Source organism: Glycine soja, chromosome 14 (genome assembly GCF_004193775.1).
Source record: "Glycine soja cultivar W05 chromosome 14, ASM419377v2, whole genome shotgun sequence".
Taxonomy (NCBI): Eukaryota; Viridiplantae; Streptophyta; class Magnoliopsida; order Fabales; family Fabaceae; genus Glycine; species Glycine soja.
In genome coordinates, this window is record NC_041015.1 from 48,789,138 (window position 1) to 48,805,584 (window position 16,447).

The window sequence follows — 16,447 nt, forward strand, 5'->3', positions numbered from 1 at the left end:
AATAATTCAACAAAGAAGAAAGGTATCACGATATAAAACAAAACTTATATTAATATGACCCATTTAAAAGATAACCATTACAATACTCTTAGGAATACATGGCAACTTTCTATATGCCTTAGGATTTCAACTTAACAAGAACATAAGCAAACAATCAGTATGAAGAATAAAGAAAATCCAAGGGAGAGAAAAATTGGGGACTCAATATTTGGTGACTTCAGTCCTGATAGAAAAACACAAAGAAAATCCAACGTTCCAGATGACATAAAAATCTAATCCACATAGCAATGACAAATGAAAGTAATACCAAACCCAGCACAATTGATTGTACACTTGTAAAAAAGTTAACACTTTTCTTTAAGTCCAAAAATGAAAAGATAAACCTAAGACTTCACAGTGAGTAAGCCAATAATTTCCAGCACAACTGCTACCACATCCTACCAACTTCCATTGTCGTTCTTCCCTGCAAGGCCCCAAGTGGAAGTCATGGAGAATAAAATCGAAAAACTAATGGCTTATAATGATAAACAAAGAACAACAGAAACGAAATGAAAATCCAAGAATTCAAAACAGTGAGAGATATCACCAAATTACACATGAGGCTCGATGAATAGAAAAACACTACACAAAGCAATTCAGAAAACAGGCTAACAATTCAATTCAATGTATTACGATCAAATCCAAAGAAATAAATAATGCAGAAAGAAAAAATCATCAAAGAAATCAATTCATCAAGAGCTGTTATCTGTTCTAAATTCTTCAATCGGCAACAAATATCTCATATCAAGACTCAGCATGCTGCATATGAATAAACACAAGTGAGAAAGTCAAAGAGTTCTCCAGAGCTGTTAGCCATTCTACTTTACTGTATCAAGAATCGCACAATATCTTTCATTATTTAATCTTCAATCCAAAAGAAAAATCTCATGACTCCCTGCTGCAAACAAATAAGCGCAAGTAGTTCAACACCTAGATATATCTAATCTTCCATATAAAAGTTATCAAGAAAACTATGAAAGAAGAGTTGCGTAGTTCTCCAAACCCAAATGCAGATTCTCGAAACAAAAGTGAAAACCCATCCCTTATTGCTCCTGTTGAGAAGATAAATCATAAACAACATTTCTTATCTTCCCTAGGGACTCAGCAATCATGAAGCACTATTGTAAAATGCCCATAATTGAACACAGGTGGATCAACACAAAATCGCACTGAAATAAATAAAGTTCTCGATAACCAATGAAAAGTTTATAAATCAAATACGAGATTCATAATCTAGAGTAGAGATCACCAAATCATGTAATAAGACATTCCACAACACACCACACATTCACTGATCTTCTGTGAGAGATCAAAGCAAAAATCATGGAGAAGTAAATCAAGGAAAGCTCATACTAGGCCAATGAAAAGTATAAACTATAGGCAAAGTCTGAGAAATCAGAATCCAGGGAGTAGAGATCACCAAGGCTGTTACCCAAAACTACTCAAAATACTACACAAAAGAGGTAGGTTAACGGCTCAATCAATATACCCCATGATCAAATTCAGAACCTAACAACAGAGATCCCATCGAAGAAAAATTAAATTTACAAATACTTGTTATCCATTCTACTGTGTAAAGAATGAATGCAAAATTGATATACTCCAGCATACTGCAATAAGAACACCATTTCAACAGAAAAGATCTCCAAGTGAAGAATAATATTAATATGATTGAGGAGAAAGACAAATATCAGTTTCTTCATATTATCAGTCATTATTCGAAAAGGAAACTTTAAGAAAAGCGCATAAATAAAATTGAGAAAAGAAAAGGTTTAATATTGGAAAAGCAAAATTAGGGGAATAAATCCTAGAACTAAAATAGCAAAACCAAGAACCATGGAATTGAAGAAGGCTTTACTTTAAACATTTTCAAGTAAACATATGAAGCAATCTTTTCAGGATAGAATCAAATGTCAAAAAAGCAATAATTCTATGAAGATGAATAAAATGCATATGTATGTGTACACACACACACAAACTCTTAGAAATTACATGGCAAGTCCTGCAAGAGATGCCCTTTGGATTTTGATACAAAATATAGAAAATAGGACAAGAGATGTTTTTATTTTAACCTTACTCCATTTCCAAAAAAGGAAATTCTTCAGCAGTAACATGAAAGATCATTTTTTGACTGTAAATCATAAAAGCACTTGAACATGGATTCAAAAAAAAAATGTTAAATTAACAAAAATACAAGAGATCCACATCGAAGAAGGAAATAATCAGTACAAAGAAAGTGAAGTAAGGAAAATATTTGGGTCCAGAGTAATAATACAGAAGTACCATTTGTGGGGGAGCGGGGGTCTCAAAAGGTGATTTAAGCCCTGATATAGAAAAAGAAAGGAAATTCAAAAGTTCCCTATAAAAAAATCCAAAAGGGAAGTTAGGAAATGGAAGTGATACCAAAAACCCAGCAACATTTCATCGATTAATCTGTACAATTTAAATTGTCATTATAAAGGAGTCTAGTCTAAAAATGAAAAGATAAAACCAAGAATTCTAACTCCAGGTGATCACCTAAATTATGCAAGAACTTCAGTGTTTTGTGGGAAGAACCAACACGACATCGTTCCAAACACAAACTGCACAAAAACAAGTTCAAAATTCAATGTGTGCTGCAGTCGATGCAGAAAGAAATTAAATCAGATAGTCCTCTGCTCTTTCTGATTATCATTTGGTAAAATCTAGATAGCTATTAAGATCCTGTCTTCAATTTTGCCACTCCTAATCATATAACCCTGAGCTCTTGCTGATATATTCTGGTAAAATCCTGAGCTCTTTTCTAAGATCCTATCATCAACTTAAACCTAAGAACACTGTGCACAGAAACAGAAGCTACCTAAACCTAGATCAACAACGCTTCATCTAAGAAGAAAGGAAACAAACTAATCTTAAAAAAAATCATATAATATGGTAGCTTAAACAGTTCCAGACAACTCAGTGTCTAATCTAAGAGTTCAGAGAAATCAATAACTTCAGCAGCATCTCACGACTCGTTATAGCTGTAACCCTGATACAACAGCTGCCAATCTCACCACATATTGATTGGTCAATACAATAACAATAAAAATAAATTAATATTAATTTATGAATAAAACTTAAAAAAATGAATCAAATGTACTATTTACTTGTTTTTGAAGGATATTTAAACGTTCAAATAGACATATATAGCCAGAAACTCGTATTGTTAGAAGACTGAAAAGAAACCACCGAGTTATTTTACGCATTAGCCTGATACTTCACAAATATGTTGCACAACATAATCCAAAATACTAAGCTGCACAATAACAAGATCAAAAGTTCAATACATTTGATGATTTGACATGATCAATCAGACAAACAAGACAAATTAAACCCATCTGCTAAAATGGACATCCTTTGATCCACCCATCTTCAATTTAGCTACGACTAATCACAATAAAAATTTCATTTCAAAGACCCTGTGCTGCAAAACGCAAGTTGCCTAGATTAACAATCCTCATCTAAAAAATAAAATAAAATAATCCAAAAAATAACTCTTCTCTGAATCAAAAAACAAGTTCCTGTAATAAGAAGTTACATGGACCAAAAATCCCCCAAAACCATGCTTGTAAATACAAATCTCATTGCTAGAAAATCATAGTAGAGTGTACAACATAACACCACACAAGACTAAATAATTTAGATGATATCATATTCGCTAAATTTTATCATAATAACACTATTGAACCAGTATTTCCATGCTCCTGCAGATTTCAGCGGAAAAAATCACTCCTATAGAAAATGGGAGGTCTCGTGCCACTGTGACGAACAGGATATTCAATTAGAAGATGAGACTACTAAAGACATTATCAAGAAAACAGTAAAAGGAGCCAAACCGATCAAAGAGTCAACCACCCAATCACACTGTCCCAAATTCTTCCTGTGACATTGTAACAATCCCCAAATGCATAATACTTTGATTGTTCCTGTTACAAACCCACACAAAACCTCCCACACTAACAGGGGTTATTATACTTACACCGACAAACAACTAGATCAAATTCCAAAATAAACTGGATAGGCATAGCCAGTCCAAAACAAACAAACAATAAAATGATATCCATGACAAAATGAAGAATGATGCTCTATAATTCAAATAATTGACGTAAAAAGTCACTAGACTATCAATTTCTTAAGATCTTCAATTCCAATAAAAGTGTATCAATCGGAAAAACACAAACTCGATTAAGATTCCACAAGCAAGAAGCATAACAATCCACTTGATGGGAAAAGAAAAATAGAACCGAGAGAAATAATTTCGAAAGATGAAAGAACACATTGACCCATAATTGCAGAGATAAATAAAGCTCTCAGTAACCATTGAAAAGAAAAATCAAATCCAAGATTCAGAATCCGGAGTAGAGATCACCAAATCATGTAATAAGACAGCCACTGCTTCCACAACCCACACCACACATTCACTGATCTTCCCAGAGAGATCAAAGAAAAAATAATGGAGTGATATCAAGAAAAGCTCATACCAAAAGTAGAAACGAAAGGCAAAATCTGATAAATCAGAATCCAGGGAGTAGAGACCACCAAATCAAGCATGAGACTGTAAACGCAAAACCATTCAAAACACTACACCAGGAAAAAAGAGGTTAACAACTCAATCCATATGCCCCCAAGATCAAATTCAGACAGAACCTAGAAAAAAAACAAAGGGATTCCATTGAAGAAAAATTACATTTTCTACACTTGTTAGCAGTTCTAATCTTCTGTATGAAGAATGAATGCAAAATTGATACTCCAGCATACTGCAATATGAACATCACCATACTGCAAAATCTGATAAATCAGAATCCAGGGAGTAGAGGCCACCAAATCAAGCATGAGACTGTAAACGCAAAACCATTCAAAACACTACACCAGGAAAAAAAGAGGTTAACAACTCAATCCATATGCCCCCATGATCAAATTCAGACAGAACCTAGAAACAAAACAAAGGGATTCAATCGAAGAAAAATTACATTTTCTACACTTGTTAGCAGTTCTAATCTTCTGTATGAAGAACGAATGCAAAATTGATACTCCAGCTTACTGCAATATGAACATCACCATTATCAAGAAAACAGTAAAAGGAGCAGTAGAGTTTCTCCAAACCAATCAAAGAGTCAACCAAGCGCAAGTCACAGCAAATTAAACCTAGCAAACTAAGTGAAACATTGAAACAAAGAGACAAATCCAAGAATATTCAACTAGTAGACACCACCAAACCATTGACGAGACGGCTTCACACTACGCAGAACATTACACGAAACTATTCCGAACACTACGCTGCAGAAAACAGGTTCACAATTCAATCCGTGTGTTTCGTGATCAAGTCCAGGGAAATCGAACAATAGAGGAAAATGAAAGAAGAAATTAGGTTTATCGAGAACAGTTAGCCATTTAAATCCACTGTATCAGGCATGATATCTTTTTATATTTTAATCTTCAATCTGACACAGTAATCTTAACATGCTGCAAACCGACAGTTCAACTCCATCAACTATTAGATAGATGATTATCCATGACAAAATGAAGAATGATGCTCTATAATTCAAATAATTGATGTAAAAAGTCACTAGACTATCAATTTCTTAAGATCTTCAATTCCAATAAATGTGTATCAATCGGAAAAACACAAACTCGATTAAGATAGGAACAAGCAAGAAGCATAACAATACACTTAATGGAAAAAGAAAAATAGAACCGAGAGAAATAATTTCCAAAGATGAAAGAACACATTGACCCATAATTGCAGAGATAAATAAAGCTTTCAGTAACCATTGAAAAGCAAAAATCAAATCCAAGATTCAGAATCCGGAGTAGAGAACACCAAATCATGTAACAAGACAGCCACTGCTTCCACACAACCCACACCACCCATTCACTGATCTTCCCGAGAGAGATCAAAGAAAAAATAATGGAGAAGTAAATAAAGAAAAGCTCATACCAAAAGTAGAAACGAAAGGCAAAATCTGATAAATCAGAATCCAGGGAGTAGAGACCACCAAATCAAGCATGAGACTGTAAATGCAAAACCATTCAAAACACTACACCAGGAAAAAAGAGGTTAACAACTCAATCCATATGTCCCCAAATCAAGGGAGTAGAGACCACCAAATCAAGCATGAGACTGTAAAAATGCAAAACCATTCAAAACACTACACCAGGAAAAAAGAGGTTAACAACTCAATCCATATGCCCCTATGATCAAATTCAGACAGAACCTAGAAACAAAACAAAGGGATTCCATCGAAGAAAAATTACATTATCTATACTTGTTAGCAGTTCTAATCTTCTGTAACAAGAATGAATGCAAAATTGATACTCCAGCATACTGCAATATGAACATCACCATTATCAAGAAAACAGTAAAAGGAGCAGTAGAGTTTCTCCAAACCAATCAAAGAGTCAACTCACACTGTCCCAAATTCTTACTGTGACATTGTAACAATCCCCAAATGCATAATTACTTTGATTGTTCCTGTTGCAAACCCACACAAGAACTCCCAAACTAACAGAGGGGTTATTATACTTACACCGAAAACAACTAGATCAAATTCCAAAATAAACTGGATAGGCATATAGCCAGTCCAAAACAAACAAACAATAAAATGATGAATGCAAGGGTAATAAAACCTAAGGCTTCACACAGAAATCTTCCGCCACACAGCTTTTCCACAGCCTCCCTGCCGGTCACATCCGTTGCTTATCTTCCCTGTAAGACCCAAGCGCAAGTCACAGCAAATTAAACCTAGAAAACTAAGTGAAACATTGAAACAAAGAGACAAATCCAAGAATATTCAACTAGTAGACACCACCAAACCATTGACGAGGCGGCTTCACACTACGCAGAACATTACACAAAACTATTCCAAACACTACGCTGCAGAAAACAGATTCACAATTCAATCCGTGTGTTTCGTGATCAAGTCCAGGGAAATTGAACAATAGAGGAAAATCAAAGAAGAAATTAGGTTTATCGAGAACAGTTAGCCGTTTAAATCCACCGTATCAGGCATGATATCTTTTTATATTTTAATCTTCAATATGACACAGTAATCTTAACGTGCTGCAAACTGATGAAACACTAACAGTTCAACTCCATCAACTATTAGATAGATGATTATCCGTGACAAAATGAAGAATGATGCTCTATAATCCAAATAATTGATGTAAAAAGTCACTAGACTATCAATTTCTTAAGATCTTCAATTCCAATAAAAGGGTATCAATCGGAAAAACACAAACTCAATTAAGATTGGAACAAGCAAGAAGCATAACAATTCACTTAATGGAAAAAGAAAAATAGAACCGAGAGAAACAATTTCCAATGATGAAAGAACACATTGACCCATAATTGCAGAGATAAATAAAGCTCTCAGTAACCATTGAAAAGCAAAAATCAAATCCAAGATTCAGAATCCGGAGTAGAGAACACCAAATCATGTAATAAGACAGCCACTGCTTCCACAACCCACACCACACATTCACTGATCTTCCCAGAGAGGTCAAAGCAAAAATCATGGAGAATAAATCAAGAAAAGCTCGTACCAGGCCAATGAAAAGTAGAAACGAAAGGCAAAATCTGATAAATCAGAATCCAGGGAGAAGAGATCACCAAATCAAGCATGAGGCTGTAAACGCAAAACAATTCAGTGTTCCCATGAATGTTATTATTGGCAGCCATATTGTGTTGATTGAATGAATAACAAAAGAGTTGCAGAAAGAAAGAAGGAGAAGAAGGAAAAGAGTGATCTGAATCTGAATCTTCCTTCTTGCAAAGAGGGGTTGTGTTGGTGAATGAATGAGACGAGAAAAGGTGTGGCTTAAAAAGGTTGTACTAGCCGTTGCGGAATTCACCAAACCCTATTTGCGTAAATTGTTCAAATAATTTGAACGTTGCAACAAAAGATCACAACGCAACGGCTAATAGCCAGAAAAACACTCTTCAAGCAATCAGAGGCCCCGTCCCCCAAACGGGTTGTGTAACCCTACTTTGCTTTCCTTACGGCCAGATTTCAATCTTTTTTATGACACAAATATTGTATATATATTTTTTCAAGTGATGATAAATTTATTATATTAATTGATATGTGTCAAAAAAAATTATTATTAATCAAGGTGTGTCGAACGGACACAAATATGATTTTAAAAAAGCATTTATGTATAACTTATGAATCGTTTTAAAAGTTATAAAAGCATTTCGTATTCATCAAGAAAGATTCACTTTTGTAAGTTTTTACTTTCTCTTGAAAATTACAACACCGGATTAGCCATTTATGTATAATTTTCATACGGAATAAAAATACAATTGCACAACAAATTTTAAAATAATTTTAAAAAATGCATAAATGGTAGCTTGTTTTTTGTTTAATATTATTTAACATTTTAATATCAACCATAATCGTAAGAAAATATTTACTCAAAGATCTCCGATGTAAATATAAGAAGCAATAAAAACAATGACGAAAATTATGTAATTCGGTCATATAGACCTACATCCACGGGGACATAATAACGAACAAATTTCACCATGACAAAAATTTGAGTACATGACAATGTTGTTCTTTCGAGATCAACATTTGGACACAACTTGATGAATGATCTTTCGTTATAAGTTGATTTCAGAACTCATGTTTGGCCTACTGAATCAAAAAAGGCACGTTAATATATACATTGTACATGAATATATTTCAGACCTAAAAAATTGGTTAATTCGAACTTTGTCTTAACAACCCTCTTACATGTACATTTAAATTGTATAATATAATAAAATTAACTCTACTTGCAACTCAAATTATAATATTATTCCTCAAATCATTAACAAATAAGAGGTTTTTAATAAATAGGAAGTCTTTTTTAACAGTTTGTTAGTTTTATTAAATTATTTTCATCTACAAACTCGAGATCACACCATAACAATTAATCCTAAAACCTAATTATAGCTATTACCATAACTCTTTATTCCTCATCAATGTTCACATTCCCCTACCACAACCCTAACCCTAATGATACCCCTCAAATTTCCCTAAACCATAATAACACTAATGTCCCATACCATGCTCTTTATGCCATATAGTTACCCCTAATACTAAACCTAGACCCTAACCCTTGCACTAACTCTTCAATCCTCATCAATGTTATATTTACTCAACCTTAACCCTAATCCTAATGATACCCCTACCATATTGATAATTGACCATATATCACAATGACTAACCCGAACGATTGGTGTAGCCTTACAACTAACACTATAAAACATAGTTAATTAATATTATCTCCAGAAAATAACATTTTTTTGTTAACAGTATTTTAACACATACATAATTTATTATCCTACCATGAAGTTACTATAATTCATTGCATTTTATTTTTTAAGTCAACGTATCATTTCTCTCCGAGTTCAACAACATTTGTAACTTCCTATTCGTTTTACATTTCAAACCTTAAATTGTACATATTTAATATTTTAAAAATTGACAATTATTCCAAATTGCAAAATATGCCTCTATGTATACATCAAAATTACTCTACCATAATACAACACTAAACAAAATTAAAATGTTATTAATGGACCATTAATCATTTTCTTCGAATTACAAACACTGGCCCAAATACAGCATACTACTTCAATATTGCTGAGATGGGTCTTCAACAGAAAATCATATACAACGGGCAAAAAAATCATAACCAGATGAATCTTCAACAAAGTCTCTGATTGGGTGTGAGCAAGGATCAAAAGCCCTCTGTTTTAGATGGATTAAGCTGAACATGAATTCTCTGCTATCCTTTCTCATGCTATTCCATTAAAATAATAATGCATAAGAGAAACCAAATTCGACTAATCTAACTTTTTGAACACATTCAAAGTCTATACAACATACACATCGCGGTGGCTAACTAATGCATTGAGGCTACATTCAACAAATCAATTCATACACCAATAGCCGTCACTATTCTAAAAAATCTCAACCACATCGCAATACAAAAACCCATTTTTAGCCATTAAAATACACACAACCATCTTCTTCTGCATTCAACACTCAAAACTCCGATAATGGCCATTTGCTCCCTATAACGACGTCGGCGCCGAAAGGCCAACCAAAACTCCACAATTCTTACTAAAATTCAATTAAATGGCAAATATGACAATAATTTAACTTCACATTTTTTTAATAAAATAGTTATTTAATGGGGGAGGGGAGACATACAAGAAAACTAACACACGACTAATAAAAAAAACATATTAACTTCTCCAGACGATTCTGCATACCGCATCTAATCGTTCATCATTAAAATGATAAATCCTACGACCAAAAAACCGATTAACTAATTATCTATGTGTACCAAACACACAGAATTTACTTTGGCACCGTAGCCCACGTGTCACTTTAATTCGTAATTTATTAGACAAGTTGAAGTTTATCTTCTTGAAGTTTCTTTCACCATGAATGAAGAAGACTCGTATACCTTTTGATTCTTGAACAACAATATTAATTCTAGAGCACAAATGTTTTTCTCTCAATATAATTTTGTAGTCTTCTCTCTCATTTATAGATAATACAAATCTCCTTTTATAGGATAAGAGAGATGGGTCAAAGATAAAGTTCGTTACTTAGTTTTTTCTTATTTGACCTAATTTTTCTTTGACTCAAAATTTATTTTAACGTTAAAGTTCAAAATATAAAAGCTCTGAAAATAAAGTTGAAATTATTTGATAATTTTAACTAAATTTCTTTTTTAAATGAAAAGATTTGTAAGATTGTCACGCGTAAACTTAGAATGAGAAGGAAAGAGGTTGAGGTATCCAACTTATTTTTTAAAGTTACATAAGTTATTTTTTGTTTTTTTTTTATAAAAAAAAGCTACTTGACCCCATTACTTTTATGAAAATTAAGGTCCTTAGTTTTTTTAAAACTTTTCTCAAAATGTGTTTGGTTTAGCTTTTTCTTTTAAGGAGAAGGAAAAGTGTGTGCGCATATATATACTTTTTATTATTTTTTTAGTATGGATAATGTTTTATTAATTCAATTCTACTTTTTTTATAATCTTAAAATATAATTTATAAGAATTTGTCAAAGTCATAATTATTATTGAGTCATTTATTGATATTATTATTATTATTATTATTATTATTATTATTATTATTATTATTATTATTATTATTATTATTGAAACTATGATGATAGCACTAAATTTTAGATTTATGCATGCATAACTCAATGTAAATCACTCTTGTCCCTTGCTACTAATTCATTTTTAATGGCTTATCATCATTATTTATTATTTATTGTTATTGCCATTAATATTACTATTATTATTCCTATTATTTTTATTTTATTTTATTTTAAACAGAAACTCTTTTTTTTTTCTTTAGCTAAGAATTGTTTTTAACAAAAAGATAAAAAAGGAACAAATGAAAAGGGAAGAGGTCAATTATTTCATTGTAATTATTCCCATTACATAACATGCGAATTTCATACTATTATTGATAGTTACATAACGTCCGATGGTAGGAGCACATGCATTACTATGCAATTACAAAGTCTAGAGGTGAGAGAAAGTCAGAGAGAGAAACTTCGTAGAGATAAGATGGGATGCACTTCACTGCTTAGAAGCCCCAAGAAAGAAGAACAAGAAGTACCCGATGCCAATTCTAACCAAGCTTACACCTATGAAGGGTTCAGTATTTTGGACGAACTCGAAGGGGTCTTGAACACCAAGGAAGAGCAAAACTTTCCACAACAAAACTCTTCAAGTGGTGGTGAACTTCATTGGGATTTCATGGAATGGGAGGAGTTTCAACCCCCCAATGTTGGAGAGGAAGGAGAAGATGAAAATGAAGGGAAAGAGCATACAAGAAAGAACACAAGGAGCAAATGCCTCTTTGAGGAGGAGCAAGCGATTATAAGGAGAGAAAGCAATAACAACATTGTTGGGTTTTGGGAAGTGGATGATGAGAAGATGGTGGCTTTGAATTTGAACTTGAACTATCAAGAGGTTTTGGATGCATGGTCTGACCGAGGCTCTCTATGGGCTGATGATTGTTCTCTTTCATTCCCCACCAATAATGCCTACTATGTTAGTATTCACCATCCATTATTATTCTTCATTATCACAAGCTTTCTTCCTCTATCATATTTACTTTAATTACCTATGTTAATGCTTATTCAAATGCAGTTCTTCAATTCTTTTAAGGCCCTATAACTATTAGTCTTGATTTTAGTATTTGATATTTGGGAAGGTTTTAAATATCAGCTGTGTTACAATTTCATCCAATTTGTTGATATACCGACAAATTGTGAAAAAATGCGACCTATGTGATCACCGTACAATTAAAAAAAAAAAATCTTAATATTGAGGTTTAAATCACAGTCGTGGACTATTTTTTAAAACCTAGTTTGGGGTGATTTTTTTATAGAATCTCTGCTATATATAGTGCTTGAAATTCTTTTGGGTACGTACTCATAGTTTTACTTGATTAATTTAGTAATTAAGAGATAGTTTTGGCTAAAGTATTTAAGAGGGTATATTTAATTAGATTTGGATAACTCTCTAACGTTAGTTTTGTTAGTTACTAGAATAATAGATTTAATTTTTACTTTCTCATTGCTAATATGAATGATATATGATTGTGTGTTAGATGGGAGAAGTGCCAGTGTTGGAAGAAGAGAGAGCAAGGAGGGAAGCAAGTGTTCTTAGGTACAAAGAGAAGCGCCAGAACAGGTTGTTCTCAAAGAAGATAAGATACCAAGTTCGGAAATTAAACGCTGATAAAAGACCAAGAATCAAGGTCACTCTTTTTTTTAAAAAAAATTCCTGTTTCTTTTCGTGCCATTGGGTATGGTCATTTTGTTTTGTAATGAAATCAGCTTTTTCCGATATTTTTGTTTGTAGGGTCGCTTTGTGAAGAGACACTGAAGTTGCTCGAGAAAGATCCCAAAACCCAAAAAAAAATATCTCCCTAAAAAATCTAAGACCATTCCCTGTACATTTATTTTTAATTAATTTCAACTCAAAAACATTCTTGTATTTATCCATTCAAATTATCCTTCACGTCCTATAGAATTGAAAAGGAAAAACACAAAATATCTCTGTTCCAAATTTCAGGATAAAATTCATTCCATTTTTCAATTTTTTTTTTTTTGTATTTTACGTGTCTTGAACTTTCTTATTAGGTCCACAGTTGTTATATTATTAACTTCTGGTTTTAATTATTAATTTAGCCTTTATACTTATCTGCATTTTACTATTTTGATCTTATATCAAATATTGGAAATTTTAATCTTTAAACGAACAATTTAATGTATTTCGCTCTATGTCACTAACACAATTATTACTGTAGTTAACGACGTTACAAATTTTTTGAAAATTTAGAAAATTAATTTTCTAGTTTAGTTAACAATTGCTTAAAAAACATTGTAGTGATATTATTGCGGCCAGAGTTAAAATAGAATTAGAAGACAACAATGAGAAAGATCAAAATACATTAAATTTACTTGTTTAAGAACCAAAACTTATAAATTTTACACATATATAAAGTCAAAGTAATAAATATGAACACATTAATAATTAAACCTTAATTTCTAAGGTGTGGTCTATGGTTGTCGTCCAGTGATGGTCCTGATGGATTGATCCCAATGTTCAGAAAGGTGGATATACCCATAAACCAACTTTGGCAACTCATCATCACTCATCAAAAAACTAAAAATAGAGAACACTCATAAAAAAGAAGAAGAAAAAATTATGGTGCATATAATTGGATATACCACCGTCTGTCTCTTTTTCATTTTTTTTTTCTTGTGGTACAAAAGCAGTTTAGGATTTGGTATGATTTGATTTGGTACAAAAGTGGTTTAAGATTCGATTCTGAAACCATATAATTCAGAAGAACTTTTCTTTTTTACACAAAAAAAATATTTTTTTTTTGTTATGATAATAATCCAAAAGAACTTGATACTACTCGAATTAATTTCCTTTTGACTTTTATTTAGATGCTACTTTAATTAATTTCCTTTTGATTAGTTTCTTTAAAAATCTCTTTTAGGGCAGTAACTATGTACTTTAGTAAACTTTTGCGAAAACTCAAACTTGTGACATTTTTTTTTCTGCTTAATTTATAATTAACCATGTAATTAAGCAAGACAGATCTTGCGTGTCAATTAGACAAAAAAAATCTACTTTTTTTTTTCTGAATTATTCAAGTTACGGGTAGTTTGTTGGAGATATTTTCATGTTACTTTCTAAACATTGACCTGTTCAAAGTACAAATGTGGTAGTGCATATAGATTCTTTCTTGGTTAAAGTATGAAGCACAAAGTAATTGTCAGGACTTTTATTAGTGTTTAACATATATATTTTTTAGTAAATTATATTTTTCCCTTGTTGAAAATGTTTTCTCCTTTCTTATTTTAAAATTTTAATATATACATATATATATATATATATATATTCTTTGTTCTTTAAAAATAATATGCATTATAACTGATTTTATATGTATTATCAAATTAATTACATGTAATCTATTAGGATCGCCTAGTAAGAAATTTGGATAGTTTACAACATCGTATGCTCAAACTTTATTTTCCTCATTATGTACAAAACAAAAAATTAATCACAAGTTACTAGCATTCCTTATTATATTTTTGTCCTAGTTGTTAATAATAAATAATCATATTGTGTTATTTTTTTTGTTGTTGAATAAAAATTTGTAGAATGGAGAGACATATCCAGTATTATCGAGTATGGCGCCTGCAGAATTCAAATATAGTACATATACCCATATATAGAAAAGGTGAAATCATACAAGATTTTGAATCACTTTTTCTAACCCACATTAACAATGTTATTTTTATTTTTATACATGTATATCTTTTATAATTTATTTTCCTTATTTTGATAATATTAAGACTTGAGCTATTTTTGCGAATGACTTAATTAATGGCTCCAAACAAGAATGACGAGTACCAAGTCTTTAGTTCCAAGCTAGCAGACAAAGAGAATACTTGAGTGAAGGATATGTAAATGCAACTAATCCAGGTACACAATCATTCAAAGCTTGAATAAATGCAAATACTAAAGTCGTGAGATCAAAACTTATCCTGGCTAGTGATTTATTAAAGCCATGAGTGATGGATTCATGAGATTGATTAATCATTTTTGGTTTTTTTTTATAAACTTTTTATTAAAATGGCTTTATTCTAAAACAAATTAATTATAAAAGTCTATTTTGACCAAAGTCTCAGGTGTAACATTCCACTGCCGTTACATTTTTGCTTGAGCTAAAATTATTATTGGGTTAAGGGTAAATGTCTACAAAAGGTCGAATTTCTTGAATAAGACTCCAAATGATTTCTAAATCAAATTATACATGGTATACTATACATACAAATCATTTGACAGCCAAAAAAACATTAAAAGCATCAACCACTTAAACAAAACACTCAATCAAAGTAAAGTTTATGGTAATTATATAAATCAATGATCTAACTTTGAGAAGAAGAAATGAAGAAAGGATAAAACTTTAGTTTCAAGATGAGAGTTTTATCTCACTCAAATAGTAGCTCCACACCATCTATATATATCATCCAAATTCAAAAAACCAATAGAAATCACATCAAAATCATGAAAATGAACATGTTTATAAACTTCCAATAATGCTCATGAAGGGAAAATGAAAATGGAAGATGAGATGGAAAAAAGGAGGATTCCTTATCATTGAACAAGCCCTCAAACTCGAGTAAAGGATTCCCACAAGGTCCCATGGGCAAAGGAATTTAAGGTATCAAGCTCTCCAATGAAGGGTTGTCTCTCTTCTTTCCATTTGCACCTCACTATTTCCTAAACTCACTCACTCCATTCTATATTGCTGAAGGTCTATTCATCTCACTCAAAACACCCTAAAACTTACTCTTTACACCCAAAAAGATTTTTCGCATATACAAACATAATATACATAGAAGTACCATACACCATCAACTCATAATTAATTATATCACTTAAATTAAATTTAATTACTCTTACAATCTAATTAAAATCACTTAATCAAGCATTAAGAAAAATATAATGTTACACCAAGTCAAAAAATTTGAGAATCTGGAAGTTCAATCAGCAAAAAGGACGAAATAGTTATTTACAATAATTGTTTCACACTAAGCATGATACTATAATGATTAGTTTTTGCTGAAACACTATCAAATCAGCATTTGATAGTGTTCTTTATAAGAAAAGGTTAACAGTTTGTTAAGGATATAACAAATTGAGTTTGCTAGATAGTCATTTAAAGGAAGTAACAATTTGAAATGTTTAATTTTTTTTTCTCCCTCTAATGTTTTTTTAATTACATGGGATTGTAATTTGAAATTACATTTATTTTTAAAATTTTGTTCGCTGTAAT

At 31.7% G+C, this 16,447-nt stretch overlaps 1 protein-coding gene and 1 long non-coding RNA gene across 3 annotated transcripts; one reads left to right on the top strand and one right to left on the bottom strand.

Annotated features, from left to right (window-relative positions):
- Positions 1-5,573: 5,573 nt before the first annotated feature.
- LOC114385166 lies at positions 5,574-8,057 on the bottom strand. Its single transcript, XR_003660850.1, has 2 exons — positions 7,603-8,057; positions 5,574-6,766 (listed from the first exon to the last, which is right to left on the bottom strand). It is a non-coding gene; the product is annotated as an uncharacterized LOC114385166 (long non-coding RNA).
- A 3,511-nt stretch (positions 8,058-11,568) lies between these two features.
- LOC114384259 (protein CHLOROPLAST IMPORT APPARATUS 2-like) lies at positions 11,569-13,268 on the top strand. Of its 2 annotated transcripts, XM_028343915.1 has the most exons (3): positions 11,571-12,132; positions 12,695-12,844; positions 12,949-13,268. In XM_028343915.1, exons 1-3 carry the CDS (start codon positions 11,584-11,586, stop codon positions 12,970-12,972), a joined length of 723 nt encoding a protein of 240 aa, XP_028199716.1. In that variant the 5' UTR covers positions 11,571-11,583; the 3' UTR covers positions 12,973-13,268. The 2 variants fall into 2 exon arrangements, with proteins under 2 accessions (XP_028199715.1, XP_028199716.1); XM_028343914.1 differs by having other exon boundaries at positions 11,569-12,132; positions 12,695-13,268.
- Positions 13,269-16,447: the final 3,179 nt, after the last annotated feature.

Bases quoted from the DNA above. Each gene is read 5' to 3' on its own strand.
- LOC114384259 (XM_028343914.1), top strand. From the start codon at position 11,584: ATGCAATTACAAAGTCTAGAGGTGAGAGAAAGTCAGAGAGAGAAACTT. The intron at 12,133-12,694 runs GTTAGTATTCAC...ATTGTGTGTTAG, and splicing joins CCACCAATAATGCCTACTAT to ATGGGAGAAGTGCCAGTGTT.